The sequence below is a fragment of the Leopardus geoffroyi genome, chromosome A2 (genome assembly GCF_018350155.1).
Source record: "Leopardus geoffroyi isolate Oge1 chromosome A2, O.geoffroyi_Oge1_pat1.0, whole genome shotgun sequence".
Lineage (NCBI taxonomy): Eukaryota > Metazoa > Chordata > Mammalia > Carnivora > Felidae > Leopardus > Leopardus geoffroyi.
The window spans coordinates 4,126,423-4,150,455 of NC_059331.1; the positions used below are offsets into that span (position 1 = coordinate 4,126,423).

At 47.7% G+C, this 24,033-nt stretch overlaps 2 protein-coding genes across 3 annotated transcripts in view; one reads left to right on the plus strand and one right to left on the minus strand.

The window, feature by feature from the left end:
- SAFB2 (scaffold attachment factor B2) overlaps positions 1 to 12,651 on the minus strand; it is a 33,146-nt gene extending 20,495 nt beyond the window's left edge. Inside the window, exons 1-9 of the mRNA XM_045491667.1 lie at positions 12,318 to 12,651; positions 11,213 to 11,300; positions 6,697 to 6,761; positions 6,410 to 6,613; positions 4,575 to 4,637; positions 3,615 to 3,642; positions 2,187 to 2,697; positions 1,711 to 1,760; positions 1,068 to 1,168 (exon numbers count right to left, since the gene is read on the minus strand). Coding sequence (XP_045347623.1) covers positions 1,068 to 1,168; positions 1,711 to 1,760; positions 2,187 to 2,697; positions 3,615 to 3,642; positions 4,575 to 4,637; positions 6,410 to 6,613; positions 6,697 to 6,761; positions 11,213 to 11,300; positions 12,318 to 12,503 — 1,296 coding nt within the window. The 5' untranslated portion in view covers positions 12,504 to 12,651. The remainder of the gene's footprint in view (positions 1 to 1,067; positions 1,169 to 1,710; positions 1,761 to 2,186; positions 2,698 to 3,614; positions 3,643 to 4,574; positions 4,638 to 6,409; positions 6,614 to 6,696; positions 6,762 to 11,212; positions 11,301 to 12,317) is intronic.
- A 138-nt stretch (positions 12,652 to 12,789) lies between these two features.
- SAFB (scaffold attachment factor B) overlaps positions 12,790 to 24,033 on the plus strand; it is a 38,882-nt gene continuing 27,638 nt past the window's right edge. Inside the window, exons 1-2 of one of the 2 annotated variants that reach the window (XM_045491670.1) lie at positions 12,790 to 13,173; positions 16,295 to 16,379. In XM_045491670.1, coding sequence (XP_045347626.1) covers positions 12,811 to 13,173; positions 16,295 to 16,379 — 448 coding nt within the window. In that variant the 5' untranslated portion in view covers positions 12,790 to 12,810. The remainder of the gene's footprint in view (positions 13,174 to 16,294; positions 16,380 to 24,033) is intronic. The other variant, XM_045491669.1, reaches the window with a different exon arrangement.

Below are 24,033 nucleotides of genomic sequence, written 5' to 3' on the forward strand. Positions count from 1 at the left end.
AACTCAAACCGTGAGATCATGACCCGAGCTGAAGCCACCCAAGCACCCCTGTTGTATTTACTTCTTAAACGATTTCCCCATCAGACTGTTAAGACCTACGAGGACGTGACCTTCTATGTGCTGTTAGGCTTCATAATTGGTGTCTAAGTCAAGTAAATAACCGACGAATAGGTTACAGCGTCAGTTTGAAGCCCTTGTGAAAGACATTCACTGTGAAGAAAAATTCATCTTACAAACACTGCTTCTGGGTCCTGTCCACTTAAGACACTGACACATTTGCTGACGTCTAGTCAGGGACGCAGACCTGAGCAAAGACAGGCCTCCAGGGCATCCAGGACATCTGTGAAGCTCCGCCTGGACTCCCAGCAGCTTCTCCATGCTGGGGGTGTGTGTGTGGGGGGAACCCCACACCTGCTCCCCCCTTGGAGGGCCACTCCCCACAGGCACCCACAAGACCAGGGCAGTCCTCCTGCCCTAAAATGAGACTGCTTCACTATCTAATTCCAGGATGATGAAAATCGGTTTTAAATGTTCTCGAGTCCTCAGAAGGCTTCGAAATTGTATTATTTTCTTCCTGCCCCTGTGGACAGCGTATTAGTTGATATATTTTTAAACCACTATCGTGTTCTAGTTTTTGAACTATAGGTTTAAAAACGCCGGAATATATAAAGTTAACTCGTCACTTACTGTTCAGGAAAAAAATCCAGCATGCCAGCTTTTAAGTTGTAAATGGGCCACAAAAACAGCAGTTTCTTTAAGACAAGTTAGAATGAACCACAGCAACGTTTAGACTGTAGCTATTTACATACATTTTCTGTGACACAACGAACTACCTGTTGGCTGTTCCCCACTCTCAACTGGGAAACAAGGCCCACTACCTTGTGGGGTTCTGTTTTCCATACATATGTATGCGTGCACGTACACACACATGTATATATATACAAGCCCCCAAAAACAAAAAAGACCACCGACCAGATTAACGATAGAAAAAAGAACTCCCCAAACTCTGAGCTTATTTTTTAATGCCAAATAGAGGCTGGGTGGCAGGACGTTAAGGGAGCACGTACCTTTCCATACTTGTTGAATAGATTCTTCAGATCTGTCGCTCGAGTTGTGGAGGACAGTCCACTGACCCACAGGTTCCTGCCAGAGCTGCTTCCGGTACGACCTGGGGCAGGAGGGAAAGGATCAGGCTTTGCCTCCAGGCCTAACAGGAAGCACGGCGTGCCTCAGAACGTGGCCCTCTCTTAAACCCCAGCCACATCCAATTTCAACTCTTCTGGTTTAGGAACGTAATTACTGCCAACACACGGAAGACCAAAAATACGGACTGCGGAAACGGCTTCCTTACTCAAGGAATCCTCAGGCCCACGTCAGTTACAAACGGAAATGACTACTGGGTGCCCAATTCTCACCCAAGATGGCAGTTTCTACAACCTTGTCCCATTATTATAATGGGCAGAACAGGATGAGAATAGGACGCAGTGCAGTCAGACTTTCACTATCTCATAAATGACACCCACGACAGAGACAGAAACCACAGAAGCTCATCAACATTTACATCTAGTCTCTCAAGATACCGCTAGTTGGAACTCCCGGTAATCCTCAATCAAACCAACTACTGGATCCCAAATGTGGGCACCTGTAGGCCCCTCCCTCCCGAAATAAGGGATCCACAGGCGGCTCCCTGCCACATAAGTTAAATCATACCTTTTTCATCTTTAATGATTGGCTTTATATCTTTTTCTTCCTTAAAAGAGCTAGAGACAAAAGTTAATGTTACTCACACAGGAAAAAAATGAAAGAGAACTAAATTAAAAGTATGGTATGTGCTAAAACTGAATACCTACCAGAAAATTAGTCTGAAATAAAATTTTAAGACACCTTTGCAAGCTTTTATAGGAAATCTGACCCCCAAAATACAATGTCAGATTCTTAAAAGTCAATTGGATTTAGCCGAAGATAAGAGTTAACAATTTAAGAACACAACCGTTAATAGGTTGAGAAAAAGAAAAGAAATAGGTTCACCCATTAAAAATACACAGAGAGATATAAAACATCGTTTAGAAGTAAACTACAATTGCATCAGTCTGGCTGGCCAATTGCAGAAAAAACAGCTTATGTGTGTCATTAAATGACCAATGAAAAGGAGATAGCGTCTGGTCTAAAACTGAGAAAAAACAAACCTCATTTTCTGATCAGCGCCCTCACTGGCTGAGGACTCTTTAGGAGCCGGAGGGACTTCATTACAAGCTTCAAAAGCAAACTTCTTCACGTCTTCTTTGCTATCTCTGGGGTCTGGGCTTGAGGCTTCCTGGGGCGCTTCCGCGACCTCCTCGCTAGAGGCTTCCGTGTGCTCTGAGGCTTTACTACTCTGCTCAACTGGCTTCTCTAGCCCTACAGGCTCACAGTCCGTCCGCGCGCCATCGCCCGGCTGCTCCACGGGCTCCCTTTTCACTACCGCTAACAGGGTGTCTGCCCTGCTCGCCTGAGCTCGTGCTGTTGACTCGCTGGCCAAATCTAAGTCACCCTCCTCCGGATGGGCGCTGCCAAAAAGGTCCTCTTCCTCCGCAAGCTTTCTGTCTGGCCCCACGCTACTTGTATCCTGTGCAAAGGGCTGCTCCAGCTCGGAACCTTCTTCTTTTACTGGCTCAGATTTACAAGTTTCCCCCAAAATGTCGAGTATTTTCTCATTTTCTACGGATTTAACAGGAATAGAATGGCACAAGGTTTAATTACCAGGGAAATAAAGCAATCACAAATGCGGAACCGGCACGGCTGCCACGCTAACACGAAGAGAACCGCTAGCTACACAGAGATTGGAAAACCCGCGGGTACACAAAGTTACACTGGTTACACTACCTGCGCTCCAACCGACTGCTACAGTAAGCCGCTACGCTACATGGAAGAGAAAAGGCCCCCACAGATTTAAACACCTACAACCACGTGGCTGCTTCTCGACAGTCTTCGTCAGGTTTTTGTTCAAGTGTGGGTCTTCGACTTATTTTCCCAGTGTCCGAGGTGCGGAACCGAATGCGATCACCATTTGACGACAGCTCAGTTTCCAAATTTCTTTGAATTTCTTTTAACGGGACAGTCCGACATGAAACCCAGAATCTCTTCCGACGGCAGGAGATAGACACGCAGTCCGGAAGGGGAGTGACACGTTGGAAATTTTCCTGAAGAAACTGTTTCCTCTTCTAGAATCCAGTCACTTCTCGGGTTAAACGTGCCCTGACAACCGCTTTTTATCCTGCCTTAACTGTTATCACTCAGAAAGACTGGGGCAAAATATCACAAGATCTGTTTCATGTGTAGAAACACATGGAAGAATCACAGGGGGAAATTACTTAAAATGCCACTCTACGTGGTTAGAGAGATGAAAATAATCACTACATCTCACCACATATATTTGACCTCCAGAAACCAGAACGGCACTTCCACAGATCTGGTGATACGAGTGGGTTTCCAATCTCTGATCCTCGTACGATCTGGATTGTCCACCATTAAAATAATTTACATGACCATACACAGCTTAGAATATATAGACAGCTTGAAAAACAAGAGTGGGAAAACTTTCAAACCATTAACTGTCGTGTTTCTCTTATCAGTACCTGGCTCCAAGAGAGGTTCTTCAATATCCTATTTTGGAAAAAGAAAAGAGAAAAAAATCCACAAGGCACTTAGAAACAGGGCAGATACCTTTCCCTGGCAGACACAGCTTCAATCAAGTGTGAATAAATGCCTGTTTCAAACGACTTTCTCCAGTGGTTCCAGTCAAGACACCGTGTTGCATTCTAGGATGATTTCCATGAGAACAAACCCATTTTGCTGGCTTCTTTCTCCCCAGCAAAGCCTGGCAGGCAGCAGTGACACTTGGCCTATTCGAATTCCCGGGGAGGGTGTGGCCACCCCACCCAAGTCTGAGCTGACCGAAGGGCCTCTGGAGAGGGCAACAAAGGCCACAGTGAGAGGTCACACAGTCGACTACTGCTTTATACATCATGCCAGATTTGAGTAAGATCTAGTTCTCTCCAAAGAAGCTGTTATTTATCACTGGAACCTGTCAACAAAACCATCTGTTTTCTCAAATCCTTTCCCTGGCTCCCCACTGTACTTAAGACAGCGGGCCAAATCTTTTCCCTGACCCCAGATGGGGGTAGTCAGGCCCACCAACGTCTGCAGTCTCACTCCTGCATCCTCCACCCCTACAACCAGCCATCCTCCCTTCGGGCCCAAGTCCTCTTTCCCCTTTCTCTGGATTAACTCCTGACCTATGTGTCAGACCTCAATTTGGGTTGGGCTCCTCCGGGAAGCCTTTCAGGAGTTTTTATTGCCTTCTCCCTGATGAACTTCTTTTCTTTTCTAGTTACTTTCTTTTTGGTTATTAACATGCCCCCAGTAGAATACAAAAAGCAAGACTGTAACTTGTTTGGCTTAACCTCTTACTCCAGGCACTTTGGCTCAAAATCAGTGTTCAAATCAATTTTTTACAGATGCACATCCTTTTTCACTATGGAATATTAAACACTCGCCTGATGTTTCCAACCACGCACAACCAGGTGGTAACTTACCGGAGGTACTTTGAAGTCCAGTGATGAAGCATCCAAAGTATTCTCGAAGCCCTCCCCATCCACCTGAAAGACAAAAACGGAAGACCGCTTAATGGAGACAAAGTTATGAAGGTCAAGGCCTATACACCTCACCAGTTGCTTTTTTAATGTTTGTTTATTTTTGAGACAGAGAGAGACAGAGCGTGAGCAGGGAAGGGGCAGAGAAAGAGGGAGACATAGAATCTGAAGCAGGCTCCAGGCTCTGAGCTGTCAGCACAGCTCGAACTCATCAACTGATGAGATCATGACCTGAGCCGAAGTCAGATGCTCAACCGACTGAGCCACCCAGGCACCCCATACCTCACCAGTTTCTAAGTGACTTACACGTCTGTTTCCCTCTTAGCGCCCGCCGCCACCTGCTAGTGCCACCGGGTAGTTCACCATTGGATTATTCAGTTTATCGTTGGCCTCCCTGCCTCCTCTGACAGGGTCTCACACAAGGTGGCTGCTGTCAGTGCTGGCCCACAAACATACAAAGTCATTTCCCAGGCAGTTTCTATTTACTGGTGGTCCACATACATGACCCAGACATTTTCCCAGAGCAGAACTCAAAAGGAAAATGAAAAACTTCACACTTCTCCACTTTCCCTTGGTAACAATACCTTTAAAAACAACATCCACTGGGCACTTTCTCCTAGGGGCTTTATTTAAAACATTTAACCAAACTGGTACCTTCTGTATTCAATCTGAAAACTTTTTAACCTTCTTAAGTGAAACACAAAAATACGCTTTCCCGAATGTGCTTCCTTTTCCAGGTTTGAAGCTTATGACCTGGGTGATCTGATTAACCAAGAAGAAACCAAGTTCATGCTTGGAAATAATTAACACACAACAGGATCGCACTGAGAGAGGACAGCAAAACAGCTGCCCAATGGCACCCTAGGCGGAGATGCAGTGATATTTGGAGTTTGTGATTTTTGACCTTTACGGTTTAAGGTTTAAAGTTCAGTCTTACGAGGGCACTTTTTTCCCCAGTTTAAAGCGAGAACAGTTAAGGCGGGGGGGGGGGGGGGGGGGGAGGAGGGAGGGGGACCCAACAAACACAAACAAAAAATACCAACCAAACTAAGAGGACGGAGTATGCCAAGGTGGTAAGGCTAAAACGGCAATCAGTTTTAGGAAGGCCACCACAGAGAGGTCTCTGCCAAATACTAAAAGTCAAAGCTTGAGAAAGCAACACTGGTAACAAGATTAAAGCCCTCCCTTATGCACAAGGATACGAAAAGTGGTTTTCTTTAGGGGCGCCTGGGTGGCTCAGTTGGTTAAGTGTCCAACTCTTGGTTTTGGCTCAGGTCACGATCTCATAGTTTGTGAGATCGAGCCCCACGTGTGGAGCCTGCTTGGGATTCTCTCTCTCTGCCCTGCCCCAGTTTGTGCTCTCTCTCTCTCAAAAAACAAAAAAACAAAACAAAACAAAACCACCAATAGGACAATTCAAATGATGAACTTATGACCTGTTTTCTTATCAGCCCACACATTTTTAAAACCTTTTTTCCAAAGGAAAATACTCTGACCAAGTACATCAGTCTTTTAAGACTTATGCGTAGAAAGTGCCTCCCACCCATTTATCAAAATATTCCTCAGAATTCTAGAGAAGTTCTCCGGTAGTTAACATCAGACTTCTACGGAGTTTCAACGGATGTAACTTGCCACGAAGGTTTAGACACCGAGTTCAGTGTCTATGGTGGATGCGGTCTAATCAACCAGCAGGGTGTTCTTGCTCACGTGAGCAGCACGTGAGCACTGGGGAGCCTCGGGGCTACTGGCACATTCCACCGCGTCTTCAAGTTACCTACAGCGTGCTCTGTGAGCTGCGCGGGGAGCTCTTGCAGCTGTGCCGCCACATATTCTTTGCTGTCACACAGGGAACCAAGAATGCTGTCCGTGCCGTCCTCCCCAAAGTCGGGAGCGGTGCTGTTTTCAACTTCGCTCTCTTCCAACACACCGACATCCATCACGTCCATATTCCGCAAGCTCTCTAAACCTGTCTCCACATCCTCCTGGAAAGAGAAGGAAACGCGTCAACGACCGGGGGGCTGGTGGTGGCGCTCCTGCTGGCATCTCCGCCTTCGATGCCACATACCTGCCCATCTCTGGAATCTTCTTCCAGGCCGTTGTCTTCTGTGCCTTCTTCCTCCATCTTTTGTCCTAATTACAAAATAACCTTTCAGTTAGATTAACATTTAGGTTCTCACCTCCTAATTAGTTTATGCACGCTAACAGATTTCAACCTGGGTGAGGATACATCATAAGCAAACAGAAGAAGTACCCGTTCTCCCACTGTGTGGAATTTTGCTGCAACCAGGACGTGGAAATCGAGGATTTCTATACTATTGTCAAAGCATTTTGATTTTGCACAAGATATCTAACTTTAAAAGACCTCAAAACCACTCCAAACTAAAAAAAACACCCCAAAAGAAAAACGAGCAAAGGATGAACGGGCATTTTGCAACAAACAGACACTTACAAATGCCAAGTCCACCTGGTGATCAAAGAGCTTCATCCCAAAATAACACTAGATTAAGCTGCTGCTTCTCCCACACATTCCACCCACGTCAGGCAGGCTGACCACCTCTCCTCATTCTCCGGCTCAGGAACTTTTCTTTGCAAGGTACAAAGGTAAAGGCTACCACAAAATCAATGGTCATCCTGGATCTTGTAAATGCAGAACTACTTAGGACTAATGCTAAATATTTCCAAGGGGGGCTGGAGGAGGAGGATGGAAACTTCTAGGCTTAGAAGAAAAGTAAAACCTTTGGGCTCCATCGTGGATCAAAAAGCCTTAAAATTGTACAAACTTTTTATTCTAGAAATTCCCTCTATAGGGTCATGTGCTAACACTAAAATGTCTGACAAAGAACAAAACCAAAAGTACCCTATCTAGAAATATACACAGCCCAAGCATTACAAAGGGAAACACATCATGAGTCTGTTCACTCATGGGACACCAGTTGCTGTCAACAGGGGAAGTTGGGTGGAATTTGGCCATGACTGGAAACATTTTTGGTGTCACAACCGGGAGACGCTCCTGGCATCTAGTGGGTAGTGAGCAGGGATGCTGTTCAACCTAAGATAGTGCACAGGACGGAAAGAATTCCTTACCCCAAATTGTCAACAGTGCCAAGTTCGCAAAACACTGTGGCACACCACAAAGGTCTTAAAAAAAAAAAAAAAAAAAAAATCATGCTTCTAAAGAATGTTTAAGAATACGTGAAAATGCCTATACAAAAAAAAAAAAAAAAAAAAAAAGAATCAGGTACAGTACGTCTACTTTTAGTAAATAGCACATAGAGGTGCCTGGGTGGCTCAATCGGTTAAGTATCTGACTCTTGGTTTCTGCTTAGGTCATGATCTCACGGTTCCATGGGTTCAAGTCCTGCGCTGGGCTCCGTGCTTGCAGCATGGAGCCTGCCTGGGATTCTCTCTCTCTTCCCGCCGGCCCCCCCTCCCCAACAACACTAGCAGGCCTCTCAAAATAAACTTAAAAAAATAGCACGTACATGTTTGTATACATCCAAATGCGAAGACGTATTTACAGTACATACGTAAAAGTAACAAAGGCAGTCATCAACAGGGGTTCAAACACAATGGTAGAATTAGAGATACAATTTTACTTTCACGTGTATACGTTTTACGTGTTCTAAGCTAATACAGCTTCTAAGGTACCTAAACCCTTCCATAATTTTTTGAAATGAGAAAATTAAAAAGAAACCTCAATCTTTGAGCACAGATCCAAACAGTATGTACCCCCACACGCGCCCTCCGGGCCACCGTTAACACTCACTCAAAACGTGTAGCTTTATCACCTGTCAGGCACTGTGCTCTTTATATTATTAACACTCCCACGACACCAGCAGGTTTATTAGCTGCATCTGACAGCTGAGAACTTGGTTCAGTTCTTAAAGACTCAGCTGCACTGGTTCCCGTTATATGGGAATCCAGCACTCCCTTTCGCAACATGCGCTCTAAAAACATTTGGCAGCTGGGACACCTGGGTGGCTCAGTCGGTTAGGTGCCTGACTTCGGCTCAGATCATGATCCCACAGTTCGTGAGTTCGAGCCCCGCGTCAGGCTCTGTGGCGACAGCTCGGAATCTGGAGCCTGCTTCAGATTCTGTGTCTCCCTCTCTTTTTTTTTAAATTTTTTTTTTTTTAATGTTTATTTATTTTTGAGACAGAGAGAGACAGAGCATGAACGGGGGATGGGCAGAGAGAGACGGAGACACAGAGACGGAGAAACAGGCTCCAGGCTCTGAGCTGTCAGCCCAGAGCCCGACGCGGGGCTCGAACTCACAGACCGAGAGATCGTGACCTGAGCCGAAGTCGGACGCTTAACCGACTGAGCCACCCAGGAGCCCCTATGTCTCCCTCTTTCTATCCTTCCCCTGCTCGTGCTGTTTCTCAAAAAAGGAATAAATGTCAAAAAAAAAAAAATTTTTTTTTTAATGTTTGGTGGCTGCACCCACTTTCAGGCCCTCTAACTAGTAGCCTGCTGTACCCACAAAGGACGTAAACAGGACAGATGCAGATGGAGAAAAGCCCTCCCTAAAGGCCAACAGAACGACAAAAGCTGGGCAGGGGCCACGCCCTAATTCCAAGGGTCTGGTTTCAGCAACTAAAAGCTGAAGGGGTGGCGGACAAAGATGCTAGAAAACCTAATTCAGAACGGTAATCTTTCAAAATCACATCCACAAGCTTCAAAAATTTGCCTGTCTAAAGCTTAGCTACTTTTCACTTTGACGTAACCTTTGAAGATCTAATTTCAGCCAAGACACAAGAGGGTCTGGCACTTCATACCAACACCCACATGTGCAGACACCTGCAAAGAGCATGCTAGCTGAACAACTTGCAGGAGCTGCCCTCGGCCCCAGGACCCTTCTGGTGACTTCTCAGAAAAACAAAGGGGAAGGGACCGGTGCCCCTCCAATTCCAGGTACAGTTGTACTAGTATAAACGTTTCTTTATACCAGCAGAAATAAAGACCACCAAAGCTTTTTTTTTTTTTTTTGACAAAATGGTAAGTCCAAGCAGTTTTAATGTCACCTAAACTGCAACCCACATGTTCAGACACGCACTGGAAGCACTCAGCCACGATCTGGTTTGTCTAACAATGCAAAGATCCCTGTTAAGAGCCAAGAACATTTTTGACTCGTAAGCCTCGAATCGCCCAAGTTTTAAATGAGCACCTACATTAAGAACTTTCAGACACAACTTCTAACAGATACAGGGCTCTCAATCTGCATTCTCTTGACTAATCAGTATAGATACCAGACCATTACAAGAGCAGTAACAACACGTTAATGTTTTAAAATTCAGCTTAAATGGAAATCCCTAAGGCAACCTAACTCAGAAGTTTAACCTTTCAAAACACACAAAGTTTTTAAACAGATGAGTCATGCAAAAGCCCTTCTAGAACAGCCCTTCTAAGAAGTAAACTGAAGTTACTGAAAACGCTACAAATTACTTTCTCCTTTTGCAAGCGGGTGTGCTCCACTGCCTCAATTTAACTCTTTTTCAGATGAACAGGGTACAGCCCACGGTGAGAATTCTTGCGGTGGCACCTTTCAAGAAAATAACCCACATCACACGCAAGTTCCAAAATCAGATTGTCCTTATCCATACAAACACTGAGGACGAAAACCAATGACGGTAACAAGATTTCAAAGCTTTGTGGAACTAAATACTTCCAGAAACAGCTGGTCCCATCCACGAAAAGAAATGAACCACTGACAGATGTCACCAACTAGAAGACTCTTGGAAACACGCTCAATGAAAGAAGCTAGGCACAAAAGGCCACGTATTGTGCGATCCTATTTACGTGGAACAGAACAATTACACACTTCCGGCCGGGGAGGGGGGCGGGGAATGGGGAGCAAATGCTAACAGGCACAAAGACTTCTACATAGGGTGATGGAAACGTTCTAGAATCCCGTAGCAGCGACACAGCCTTATGAATATACTAAGAAGTAACGAATTGTGTGCTGTAAACAGGTGGATTTTATAGTATTTGAATCCCGTGTCAAAAAAAAAAAAAAAAAAAAAAAGGGAGAGAGAGAGAAAAAAAAATATCTGACTGCTGAGCACCTGGCAAGCTCGGTCCATGCAGCATGTGACTCTTGACCTCAGGGGTTTTACGCTGGGTGCAGAGATTGCTTAAAAATAAAGTCTTAAAGCGAACAAGAAACAACTCACTAGCGGAAAATAGGCTGGGTGTAAACGCTCCCAACAATCTATTTTGGACCCTTTGAGCAGCTGGGTTCTATTTAGTCTCCTGCTGGTGTCCTTCGCTCGGTTTAAAGCCTAGTTTTTGAACCGAGGAGGAAGCCACAGCAGGTTTAAGAGCGGGCCTTACCCTAATTCAGCGTAAATCCCAACGACAAGAGCCCAGGTGTCCCACTTAGTACCCCCAAAGTCTCTCTCGTCTTCCCAGAACCACTCGCAAGGTGATGAAAACAAAAAGCGAGCGGAATCGTCAGGCGGGAACCACCAAAGCCCCCCTCCCGGCCCGCGGACAGAAACGGTGCGGCAAGACCAGTCCCGCTAGCAGTAGCAGGTTCTCTGAGCACCGGGCCTTAGGCGGCAACAGGCACGAGCCGCTACCTTTGACGCATCTCTTTGCCATCTTCTTGCTGGTGGCTTCCAACGCGATGCCAAGTTCATCGGGATCCTGTCCTTCTTCCTTAACCGCCTGTTGAGAAGAGATAAAATTGAACAAAGTTGAGGAGCGCGACAGGGCTGGCGTTGTTCTCTGTAACGACTCCCCCGCCCACAAAGTCAAACCCTTGCTCGCAAAGAGCCACGCTGGTTCTGCTACCTGAGCCGCAAGCCCTTCGAAAGGCTTGCACGTCTGGGTCCTCTCTGGGTCCGAAGCACAGGGGGATGTGCGAGCGGGGGTCAATGACGGTTCTAAACGGGCCCTAAAAATCGCCCTACCTTCCGCTTTAGGGTAACCAGCAGCGACCCTGCGCTAGACACACCTTCTGTAAAAGTCGGAGTGGCGTTCAACAAGGGGGGTACTGGGGGGGGCTGGACAGGACTGGGAACTCGATGGTAAACTCAAGTCCTGCAAGGAGCCTGTTCTGGTTGGGGAGACGCCCCCCCCCCCAATCGGGGTTGGGATAAACGCGGGCGGGGGTGGTGCATAAACGCAGAAGCGGGGAGACGGAGCAACACCTTACAAAGGATGTTGGGGGAAACATCTCAAGCAAACCGGGAAAGACGACAAGGCGCCCGCCAGCCAGAGGACGACCCTGGAAGAAGAGCCATCGAGCGCAAGACCTACGAGCGAAGACCCTGGAATAGGAACCAGCACAGCTCCCTCTCCTGCAACATCTCAAAGGCTCCTCAGTCATCCGTTCTCCAGGAGGGGAAACTGAGGCGCAAGGGAGAAGAAGGCACCTATCCAAGGTCACAGAACCAAGTCTCCAACCGGGGCCCGGAACAAGTGCAGGGGCCAGTCGGTGGCTATCAAGACGCGCTTTCGGCACTCGAGGGCACTGGTTGCAAGGAGGATCAAAGGCGAGACACAGAGAGGGGCGGTGACGGACCAAGGTCACACAGCCGGGCCCCCTGGTCCCCGCGAGCTCGGGCCGGGGTCCGTCACACGGGGGGAGTGGAGGAAGGAGGTCCGGGAACCGCGGTGACAGGCCCGCGCGGGGGCGTGCCCCGACCTCCTGCTCCACCCCGGGACGTCGAGCCGCCTCACCTTCTTGAGCCGCTCCATCAGGACGCTCTTGTTGCCGCCCGTGTCCAGGTTCCGCTTCTTCAGCTCCGCCCGCAGGTCGATCACCCGCAGGTCGCTCAGCCGCCGCGTCCCAGCCTCCGAGGCACCCGACCCCACAGCGGCTGTGCCAGAACCCGACTCGCCGGAGCCTGCCAGAGTCTCCGCCATCCCAGGTTCCGCGTCCCCGCCGCCTCCTTCCCACACCGCCGGCGGCTGTAGCGGCTCTGAGCACAAAATGGCGCCTCCTAAGAGGAAAACGCACTCGCTTTCTCCCGCCCCGCTTTCCGGCCGCGCATGCGTGCCACACAGGCCAGCTTTATTAGCAGCACGCGCGCTCGCGCGTCGACCAACCGCACGTTCCCCACCACAACGCGCAGGCGCCGTAACTGCAGCACGCATGTGTCGCGGCCGTCCGCGGCGGGAGGCAGGCGAGCTGCAACGCGCCTGCGCCCATCCCTGTGAGCGCTCACCACGCATGTGCAGACGCGACCGGCAGCGTCGGCTCCGCGCCGGGTGCGCTTGCGCAGAAGCCAGGCGCGCCAGGGCGGCTGGAGCGGTTCCCTCGCAGGCGGCGCCATTTTGTGCTAGGAGCCGAGATAAAACCGGCCCGGTTCTGTGTGAAGTGGGCGGCGGAGCCAGGGTCCCTGGAATGGCGGAGACTCTCTCAGGCCTAGGCGATTCGGGTGCGGCGGGCGCAGCGGCTCTGAGCTCTGCCTCGTCCGAGACCGGGACGCGGCGCCTCAGCGACCTGCGGGTAATCGATCTGCGGGCGGAGCTGAGGAAACGGAATCTGGACTCGAGCGGCAATAAGAGCGTTTTGATGGAGCGGCTCAAAAAGGTGGAGCTGGGGCCCTGGGGGCGGCAGGAGGTGGCGGGCGTGGGGGTCCTCGCGGCCGCGACGGGAGTCCCCTGGTCTCTGGGTCCGCCTCCGGCCCTTTTCGGGGCCTGCGCCTGGCCTGGCGCCCCGGGCTTCTCCCCGGCTCCTCCGAGGCCTCAGCGGGAGCGCCCAGCCCAGCGGGTTCTGGGTGCGAAGCGCAGCGCCGCTCAGGAGAGAGAAGAAATCCTCGGCGCGACCCGGGGACAGCGCCGCGGCCTTGCGGCGGCGGGCGGCGGGGCACCTAGGCCGAGGGCCCCTGTTTTCCGCACCAACCGCTGCGCGGAGGGGCTTCCTCTCGTTGTCCTATCGCAGCCAGCGAAAATGACAGGAAGCCCGCAAACCCTCTTTTCCCGGGCGTGGTCGGGGGACTCGGCCAAGGTCACACGGCCGCGGAGACGAGGCGGCGGGATTGGAACCCGCGCCGGCCGCCGGGCGTTCTCCGAAGATGGAGATGCGCCTTGACCCGTTAGGGCAGACGCACCTCGACTAGAGGGCTAATTCACAGAGGCGTGCCAAGAGCGCTTCAAACGCTTAAAAAAAAAAAAAAAAAAAAAGACAAAAAGCGGTTTATGGACTTGCCAGCCGCAGGTCCAGAAAATCCCGGGGAAGGGAGGGCAGCGTTTACAGTGGCGACCGGGGCCGTAGCGACGTTGGCCGGAGGAGCGCGGAGACCGCGTCAGGACTTCACCCGGACGTAGGCAGCGTGGGGGCTCCCGTCCGGGTGTCTGGACGCCGGGCTCCGCGGCCCGGTCGCGGGCGTGGAAGCCCGTGGACGCTCCCTGAGCCTGTGTGTCCCCGGACAGAAGGGACGGTGGCGCCCTCGTGGCCGGATCAGCCGAGGTCGCGCGAGCCGGGCTTGGCACGGTGCCTGGCACGTGAAGGGGCGGTGGTGGGCCCAGCTCACTCCGCTCCCCTGTGCGGCTTGTTTGCAGAGGCGGGATTGTCGTGACCCCCACCGTGAGGGGCTCTGAGGGGCCGGCGCGGAAAGCACGCGTTAGCTACACGTCTGGGCCCTTCGGTTCCCGTTTCTGCGCGTTGCGCTTGGCCTCTTTGCCTTTTCCCGTCCGCCCGGCACTATCTGGGGCCGTCTCCCGGGTAATCTTGGCCTCCCCGGCCGGCAGTCCCTGCAGGCGACGTGATTTGTGATTCTGTCCCCCTCCTGGCTCCCAAGCAGTCGGGTGTCAGGGCTTTATTTGTTACTGATCACTGTTCAGAGGAAGCAGGGGTTTCCTATTTTCCCAACGAGGAAGCTCGGACTTGAGAACCAGGAGTCGATTAGCTCAGAGTCGGTTGGGCCTTTCTCGTCGGAGCTTGTGTTTCTCTCACTATGGATACCGGCCTCCTTTGTTCGAGACTCGGCGTAGTCCCGTCAGCCGAGACGTGTACCTTGACAGAAGTGCCCGCAGGCCGAGGGTTGGCACCTGGGGAGTTGGCGTGGGCTTGCTTAGCCACCGGGGCCCCCCGTCGGCAAAGCCAAATCGGGACCTCTATCCTTTTTTCACCCCAGACGGTCTGCAAGGCTGATAGGATGGCGTTGAACCTTCCTGTCCGTTGGTGGCTGAGACCGGTTGGTGTGGGACTTCGGGGACCCTCCAGCACTGTCCTCTCTGAGCCGTCTTTGCTTCCTCCTCTGTCCCTTCGTTTTCTCAGGGATGCGGTGATCGTGCAGAAATGCCATCAGCGTTTGTGTTTATCCGCTCCCCTGCCCCAGCGAGTCTGGAACTACTGCTCCTCCTTTTCTTTTCTGTTTTTACCACCTAGTGTCCCTTCTCCAGTCATTTTTCCAGGAAGGAAATGAGGAAAAGGCGGAGGGAGCACAAAGAGTGTAGTTCACCGAGCTCTGTAAGGATGACTCAGAGCCCACAGTGCCCCTAGAGATGATCCTGTAAACACGGCACCCAGGGGAGACGTACAGAGGGGCAGAACGGTACGCCTTCTGTCTGGGGGCAGTTCTCTGTCCCCCCTGCAGGATTCCAGAATCCTCTGTTGCCAGGAAGAACATGGGGGACTTTCTGCTTGTGCTTTCCTGGGTCCCAGAGCGGAACTTCCACTTCTTCCTCCTTGCTGTGGCTTTGGAGAGAAGGGAGAGACTTTGTTTGCTCCTGGTATGGACTAGATGTGGAAGCTCCTAAGACCCATTTCACGTTCAGCCTTCCACACTGGAAAACTCCTTCCAACCTGAAATTTCTGAAACCACCGACAAATAAAACACAGCGTTTGCAGCAGGTTTAAATAGAACTCGTGCTCACAGGAGAGTATAGCACCCAGAGACAGGGTTCTCGGTAAAGCCGGAAAGCACAGCCCAGCGTCCGTGGAGGTCATCAGCGACCTGCCCAGTACCAGTTTGCCGAGTGCCTCCTCGGTGCTGGGCATATTGTGCCCATATTATGCCCATATTGTGGGTGTGGGCTGTTCAAGTGAAGGACAGGCTCTCAGGATGGGAGGTCCGGCTTGCCAGGAGAGCCTTATAATTCTGTATCCTTTCAGGTGGGTCCCCTAGCGGTTAAGAGCGACACCTTTGGAGTCAGTCATAGGTGTCGGTGACCTGATGAGGTAATACGTGTCAGTTCAGTCTTGTGCTGCACACGCTATGATCTCAGCCCGTGAGCGTTAGTAAGTAGTCTGTCCAGACAGTGCTAAGTGTAGGGACGGCATGGAGAGGGGGTCACAGAGGGTCAACAGCACATTGCTGGGTGAAGTCGTAGGAAATGGAAGAGAGTGCTTTTCCCTTTTTGAGTTCTCCTTGGTCCAGGAATAGAATAAACTAGGTTGTGGTGATGATAGTGTTAAAACAGCTGATTGTTGAGTGCTTGATTTACACAGATGATAGAGTTCTCGGGATGACCTTCTAGGGTGAATACTTTTATTAGCCTCACGTTCCAGAGTGAACTATTCAGAGTAAGTAAACGTGCCTTAATCCATACAGCTAAGGACTGGTAGAGTCTGACTCCAGAGTCATTGTTCCAACATAGAGCTAGACCACAGAGGAGTTGGGGGGCAGCCCTTTCCTGAAGTCTCCATGGAAGTCAAGTCTGCATGTTGCCTTTTTTGGTTAACTTTTTCTTTTTAACCTTCCCTTTAGGCAATTGAAGATGAAGGGGGTAATCCTGATGAAATTGAAATTACCTCTGAGGGAAACAAGAAGACGTCAAAGAGATCCAGCAAAGGTATTGAGAATCTTATAAGCACTGCTAACTTTAGGAGCTCTCTTCACAATTACTTTCTCTGCTAATGTGCCTGCCTGCTTACTTGGCTGTGTTTGGGGCCTGTGGACTACCCTGTGACTCCAGAGGGCCTGGAACGAAGCTTTGCGTTTCCAGTAAGATTCTTCTAGTATATTTTGTTTCTCTAGTATTTAGGAACTCAGACAGAGTGGGAAGGGTATTTATGTATTTGTTCGTTTTACTCTGTAGGTTTCTCAGCAGCTCTTGTTTGTCCAGACTCTTAACCTTCTTCTTTACATAGAGAGTATTTAGGACTGCTTGGGTCTCCTATTTCTCTGACTTGCAAAACATAACTTCTTTTTTAAATACCACCTGGCCAAAACAAGGCTCGTCACTCTTACAGCATTGCTTTCAAAATTGCCACATTGCACGTGGCATTAATGATCTTCACTATCTCACCCAAATCTCTATTTCTTTCTTCACCCCTACCACCTTCCTCTACTACATCCTGGGCTTTAGTCAGGCCCCAGACATGTTTCCTTTCTTGAACCTCTTTGCCTGAATTTACGTGTTGCACCTCCCCTTTTTCCCCCTCTGCCTGCATTCAAGTCTTTGTCCGTCAGCAGACAACTGTGATCCCGTCGGCAACAGCTCTTCCCTCCTTAGATCCTCTACAGTGCGATGACCTGCCTCCTTATACTTTGCTTTAATGCTTATGTCACCTCGTCAGTGTTGAGATTGTGGAGGGCAAGGGCTCTATCTTCCTTGTCTTTCTTTTTCTTCAGTATTCACTCAGTAATTTAATTCAGTAACATTCAGCTACTCTTTTAAGAAAGAATCCACTAAAACTGAGCATTTGAACTGTTCTGAAAGTTCTGTTGATAATTGGTGGCTTTGTTGCTCAAGCCCAAAAACAAAATGAAATATTTATATTGTCTGGCCAGTGGTGAAGAATTGGGTTTGAAATGTCTAAGACCAATGTCAGTCCCACTGTGTAGTGTGAGCTCTTGGAGAAAAGCAGCCAGGTGACTTGACTTTGGAATGAAGTCACTTCTGTGGTCTATAGTACATTGTGCATTTTTGGCTTTGTCCAAGTAAATGTCTTTGCCAGGGCAAAGAGTACTGGAAAATCACAGAAAGATGGTCACCCTGGAGGGAAATAGAGCCTGTTGGATCTCTTTTTCTTTTTGATTGGAAAAAGAAGAAAGAAAGAAAGGAAGTATTCTAAGTGGGTATTTTGTTTTTGATGTTTTTTAATCTTTTTTTTTTTTTTTAAACATTTATTCAGTTTTGAGAGATGGAGAGAGACAGAGCTTGAGTGGGGAAGGGGCAGAGAGAGAGGGAGACACAGAATCCAAAGCAGGCTCTAGGCTTTGAGCTGTCAGCACAGAGCCGGATGCGGGGCTTGAATTCACGAACCGTGAGATCATGACCTGAGCCAAAGTCGGATGCCTAACCGACTGAGCCACCCAGGCGCCCCAGTTTTTGTTTTTTTTTTTTTTTTAATTTTTTTTTTTTTTTTCAACGTTTATTTATTTTTGGGACAGAGAGAGGCAGAGCAAGAACGGGGGAGGGGCAGAGAGAGAGGGAGACACAGAATTGGAAACAGGTTCCAGGCTCTGAGCCATCAGCCCAGAGCCCGACGCGGGGCTCGAACTCATGGACCGCGAGATCGTGACCTGGCTGAAGTCGGACGCTTAACCGACTGCGCCACCCAGGCGCCCCTCCAGTTTTTGTTTTTTAAACACAGACATGTATTAAGTAAAATGTAGAAGTTCCTTTTTTCCCAGTTATTAGAAGGTTGGGGATACTTTCCTGGACTTTCCTGTGTATATGCAGTCTTTAAAAAAAATGCACAAAGGCATGTATACAGCTGTACAAATATATTTTTCTCTTTAAGAAAAGAGGTCTGGGACACGTGGGTGGCTCAGTCAGTTAAACGTCCAACTTTGGCTTAGGTCGTGATATCCCAGCTTGTGGGTTTAAGCCCTGTGTCAGGCTCTGTGCTGGCAGCTCAGAGCCTGGAGCCTGCTTCAGGTTCTGTGTCTCTCGCTCTCTACTGCTCCCCCACTAGTGTTCTTTCTCCTTTCAAAAATAAACTTAGGGGGAAAAAAAAACAGAAAATAGGTCTTAATTTACAAAATATTTTGTAGGTTGCTTCTTTCACTTACCATTTTACGGGCATTCCCGGTGATTACAGGTAAAAAGACCTGATTTCTTTAAAAAAAAAAATTTTTTTTTTTCAACGTTTATTTATTTTGGGGACAGAGAGAGACAGAGCATGAACGGGGGAGGGGCAGAGAGGGAGACACAGAATCGGAAACAGGCTCCAGGCTCTGAGCCATCAGCCCAGAGCCCGACGCGGGGCTCGAACTCACGGACCGCGAGATCCGGACCTGGCTGAAGTCGGACGCTTAACCGACTGCGCCACCCAGGCGCCCCTAAAAAGACCTGATTTCTTAAATAGCTTAATAGTAATGTTTCATATCAACATTCCACAACTTAGCTCATCAGTTTATTACTAGACTGTTGAGATTTTTTTTTTTCCAGTTTTTACTTGGTGTTTTCAGTGATCTTTGCTGCCATGAATCAGAAATATCTTTGTGTATTTAAGGGAATATCTTTTTTGGTAACTTTTAACAGAAGAAGAATTGTGGGGTTAAGATATGTGCCTTTTATTTTAAAATAGCTACTGACTTGGGGCGCCTGGGTGGCGCAGTCGGTTGGGCGTCCGACTTCAGCCAGGTCACGATCTCGCGGTCCGTGAGTTCGAGCCCCGCGTCGGGCTCTGGGCTGATGGCTCAGAGCCTGGAGCCTGTTTCCCATTCTGTGTCTCCCTCTCTCTCTGCCCCTCCCCCGTTCTTGCTCTGTCTCTCTCTGTCCCAAAATAAATGGATAAACGTTGAAAAAAAAAACAATTAAAAAAAAATAATAATAAAATAGCTACTGACAAATGGCGGCCCCTGGGTGGCTCAGTCGGTTAAGCGGCCGACTTCAGCTGAGGTCATGATCTCGCGGTCTGTGGGTTCAAGCCCCGTGTCAAGCTCTATGTTGGCAGTTCAGAGCCCGGAGCCTGCTTCGGATTCTGTGTCTCCCTCTCTCTCTGCCCCTCCCCTGCTTGCTGTGTCTGTCTCTCTGTCTTTCTTTCTCAAATAATAAGCATTAAAAAAAAAAAAAAAGCTACTGACAAATGGCTCTTCAACAGGCTATACTGGTTAATATCCCTACCAACCACAGGGAGGGGGAGTGTCTATTTAAATTCTCCCTCAATGTTGAATAGTATGTATTTTTTTTAAATGTTGTCTTTTGTGTAGAAGAGAGGTATCATATTTATCTGCATTTCTCCACAGGTAGTTTTCATTTGTATTTCTTTACATAGATTAAACAGCTTCTGGTAATTGGCCATCTGTATTTTCTTAATTGCCTTTTCATTTCATGCCCTTTGCCCACTTTTCTGCTGAGTTTGTTTTACTGACTTTTGAGGACTCTCTCTTTATAAAAACATTGCAATTGTTTTTTCCTATTTTAAAATTTAAACTTGTTCGTGATGTTTAGGTTGTTTTATTAAATTTTTTTTTTTTTAGTTTTATTTATTTATTTTGCGAGGGACAGAGAAGAGAGAGAGAATCCCAATCTGCACTGTCAGCACAGAGCCCAACGCAGGGCTCACCCAAGAACTATGAGATCATGATACCAACAGTTGGGCACTAAACTGTCTGAGCCACCCAGGCACCTCAGGTTGTTAAAGTTTTAATTTTTAACACAGGCTGCACTGTCAACCTACCCATTCTATATGGTTTCTAGATTTTATGTTGTGTTTTAAAAGGCCTTCCTTTCCTTTGAAACTGTAAAAAATATTCTGTATTGTAGAGTAACGTTTATTGTTTTATTTTTTAATTTGGGTGTTTAATTCATTTGGAATTTACTTTTGCGTATGGTGTGAGGTAGGTAGGGATCCAAGTATATGGAACAGTGTTATCCAATTCCTTGTCCTTTCCCAGTCACATTCCCTTGAGCCCCCTCACACCCTCCCTAAAAAACATTTGTTGTGATTACTTGCACGGTAGATTACTTTTGCCTCTTCTAGGACTTTGTGTAAAACAGAACCATTCAGTACAAACTCTTGCACCAGGTTCTTTGGTTGGCATAATTTATTCTATTCTGGAGCTCTACAGTACATTTTGATGTTTGATAGGGCAAGTATGTAAGTTCTACTGAATTATGTTCAACAACTTTATTGCATTTTAGCAAGATTTTTTTTTAATATGTGTTTTGAGAGAGAACTTGCACACTCAGCAGGCATGGGTAAGTGGGGTAGGGGGCAGAGGAAAAGGGAAACAGAATCCCAAGCAGGCTTCATGCTGTCAGTGCATGCCCGATGCAGGGCCCCATCCCACCACCTCGAGATCATGACCTGAGCTGACATCAAGAGTAGGACACATACCTGACTGAGCCAGCCAGGGGCCGCCACTTCAGCAAGATTTTAATGAAAATAAAGTTCTTTTTTCTGGCCCGATTGGTGGACAAACTCCATGGTTTAAAATCTGCATGTTGGTTATTTTAATCAGAATCCTAGAACGTATGTCTGAGGTAATCTCAGCACTTGTCTAGTGTAGGGTCATACCAGTAATCTGTTAGGTAGAGTTGTTTTTTTTTTTTTTTTTTTTAACGTTCATTTCTTTTGTGATCAAGTGCATGTGCGTGAGGGAGGGAGGGGCAGAGAGAGGGAGAGCGAGAATCCCAAGCAGGCTCCAAGTTGTCCGCGGGGCTCTGTCTACTGACCCTAAGATCATAACCTGAGCCAAAACAAGAGTTTAATCAGCTGAGCCATCCAGGCACCCCTAAGCAGAATGTTTTGTTTTTTTTTTTTTTTTTTTTTTTTTAATTTTTTTTTTTCAACGTTTATTTATTTTTGGGACAGAGAGAGACAGAGCATGAACGGGGGAGGGGCAGAGAGAGAGGGAGACACAGAATCGGAAACAGGCTCCAGGCTCTGAGCCATCAGCCCAGAGCCCGACGCGGGGCTCGAACTCACGGACCGCGAGATCCGGACCTGGCTGAAGTCGGACGCTTAACCGACTGCGCCACCCAGGCGCCCCTAAGCAGAATGTTTTAAAATAGCTGTCAGAAAAGTAAATTTAACTGGAAAAAGCAAAACTGATACGTTTGCTTTTTAGCCAATACCTGATCCTGTGCTGCTGATTTGTTTGTTTGACACAAGTTAATATTAGAGAAAAGATGTAAGACTGAGAAATTTTTGTGTATCCTTTGTCCAGATTCCCCAGATGTTAGCATTTTACTAAATTTTTTTATTCTCCTCTGAGTCTTCGTATGTGTGTATACATACGTATGTATGTTTGTTTTGTTCCTGAATTATTTGAGAATGATTTGCTGGCATGTGCCCTTTTGCCCTACATACTCCAGTATTGCTTAAAAGCAAGGGTATTACGTAACCGTAGTCATCAAAATGAAGACGTTAACATCGATAAAGTTGTCTAAGCTCAGACCTTATTTAGACATTAGGCTCTTCACGGCTCAAAAGGAAGAAAAAGCCAGGGTCATGCATTGCATTCAGTTGCCATGTCTCTTTGGTTTCCTTTTATCTGTAACGGTTTTTTTTTTTTTTTTAATGTTTATTTCGGTGGGAGGGGAGGAGGGAGGGAGAGAAAAAGGGACACACAGAGCCCGAGGCAGGCTCCATGCACTGTGCGGTGAGCACAGAGCGCGACACCGACACCAGGCTCCAGCTCATGAGCTGAGAGATCATGACCTGAACTGAAGTTGGACATTCAACCGACTGAGCCCCCTCCCCAGGTGCCCGTCTGTAACAGTTTTTAAGGTTTCTGTTGTATTCTTGATACTGCCATTTTTGAAGAGTACAGATCGTTTATTACGAAGGCTAGTTTGTTTGTTTTTTTAATTGGGGTTTGTTTATTCATTCATATTCCTTTCCCTCATTAGGTTCAAATTACACACTTTGGTCAGCAGTACCAACAGAAGTGTTGCTCTTCTCGGTGTATCCTCTGTGGAGGTACATGCTGTCCATTTGAGTAACTGACTTAAAGTGGTGTTCCTCCCTTTTCTCCACTGGAAAGTTACTCTCTTACTCTTTGTAACCGTATCTATGAGAAGGCTACTTTGAGACTTGTGTTCATATCTTGTTCATTCTCCATTACTTGTGGCATCCATTAGGTTAGCCATTGGTGAGTTTTTAAATGTATTATTCTATCTACATTTATTCGTCTGTTTTCTGCCATAAGGGATGGCTTGCTCTTCTCCTTTATTTATCAGTGTGAATTTAGAGATACTTACTTTGTTCAGTAAGTTGTTAAACCTTATGATGATTATTTTGATGTTCAGATTGTTCCACTGAGAGCCCTCCAGTCTGACTCACGTGTCTTTTGACACGTCCGTGTCACTCTTTGACCACTTTCTTATTTTCTGGCACAAGAGGGTATTCCTCTAGTACTTTCCTGCTGTACCTTGGGAATCAGCCATTTCTTCCAGGCACCCATGTTCTTTTTTGTGGAGAGCGGTACCCTGCTACTGTGATGTCCATTCCTCGTGGGCCAGTGCTGGGTTTGTAAGGTCTGTTGGACTGAATGTGCCTCATGAAATGAAATACTGTTGAAGCAATCAAATTAGCCAGTGACAGCTTCAGAAATGTGAAAAAATAAAGTTCTGGCTAACGGGAACAGTGTACCAACTGAACTTGCTAGCTAGTTAAAATTGTTTATTCTCTTGGATTTTGGAGGTGGCAGAAATACTTGTAAGTCAAAGACAAGGTGGGTGTAAAAGGTAGTATGTTTAGTGTCCTTAAATAGCAAAGCTAATAGCAATATTCAAAACCTGTGACATGACTAATTTTGAGAACATTTTTCTAGATGTGATGATTTCATATTAGAAAGTTGTCAGTTATTCCTAAAGTGATCTAAAAAGAAAATGTATAAGAATAACTAAGTTGTGGGGCGCCTGGTGATCTCAGCTCAGGTCATGATCTCACAGTTCACGGGTTTGAGCTCCACGTCGGGCTCTGTGCTGACGGCATGGAGCCTGCTTGGGATATTCTCCCTCCCTCCCTCCTCTCCGCCCCTCCCCTGTGCATGTACACTCTTGCTTTTCTCTCCATCAAAAGAAATAAACAAATATTAAAAAAAAAAAAATAATAATGGAAAACCAGTGATGTAGAGTTGCTCTAATTTTAATTTTTTTTTTTTCAACGTTTTTTATTTATTTTTGGGACAGAGAGAGACAGAGCATGAATGGGGGAGGGGCAGAGAGAGCGGGAGACACAGAATCGGAAACAGACTCCAGGCTCCGAGCCATCGGCCCAGAGCCTGACGCGGGGCTCGAACTCACGGACCGCGAGATCGTGACCTGGCTGAAGTCGGACGCTTAACCGACTGCGCCACCCAGGCGCCCCGAGTTGCTCTAATTTTAATAGGATATCAGAAACTGGGAAGTTTGAGGATTTGTTCCTCTTAAAAATGGCACTGAGGGTTTTTCAGTAGATGATGCTGGAACAGCTGGCTATCTATCTCATGGTGGGAAAGGATCTGTTCTTCCTCCTTCCAGGCCAAATAGAAAATTCTGGCTAGGATGGTACTTTGAAAGTTACCCTGGTGAAGACCTGAAATGACACTAAAACCGACAGACA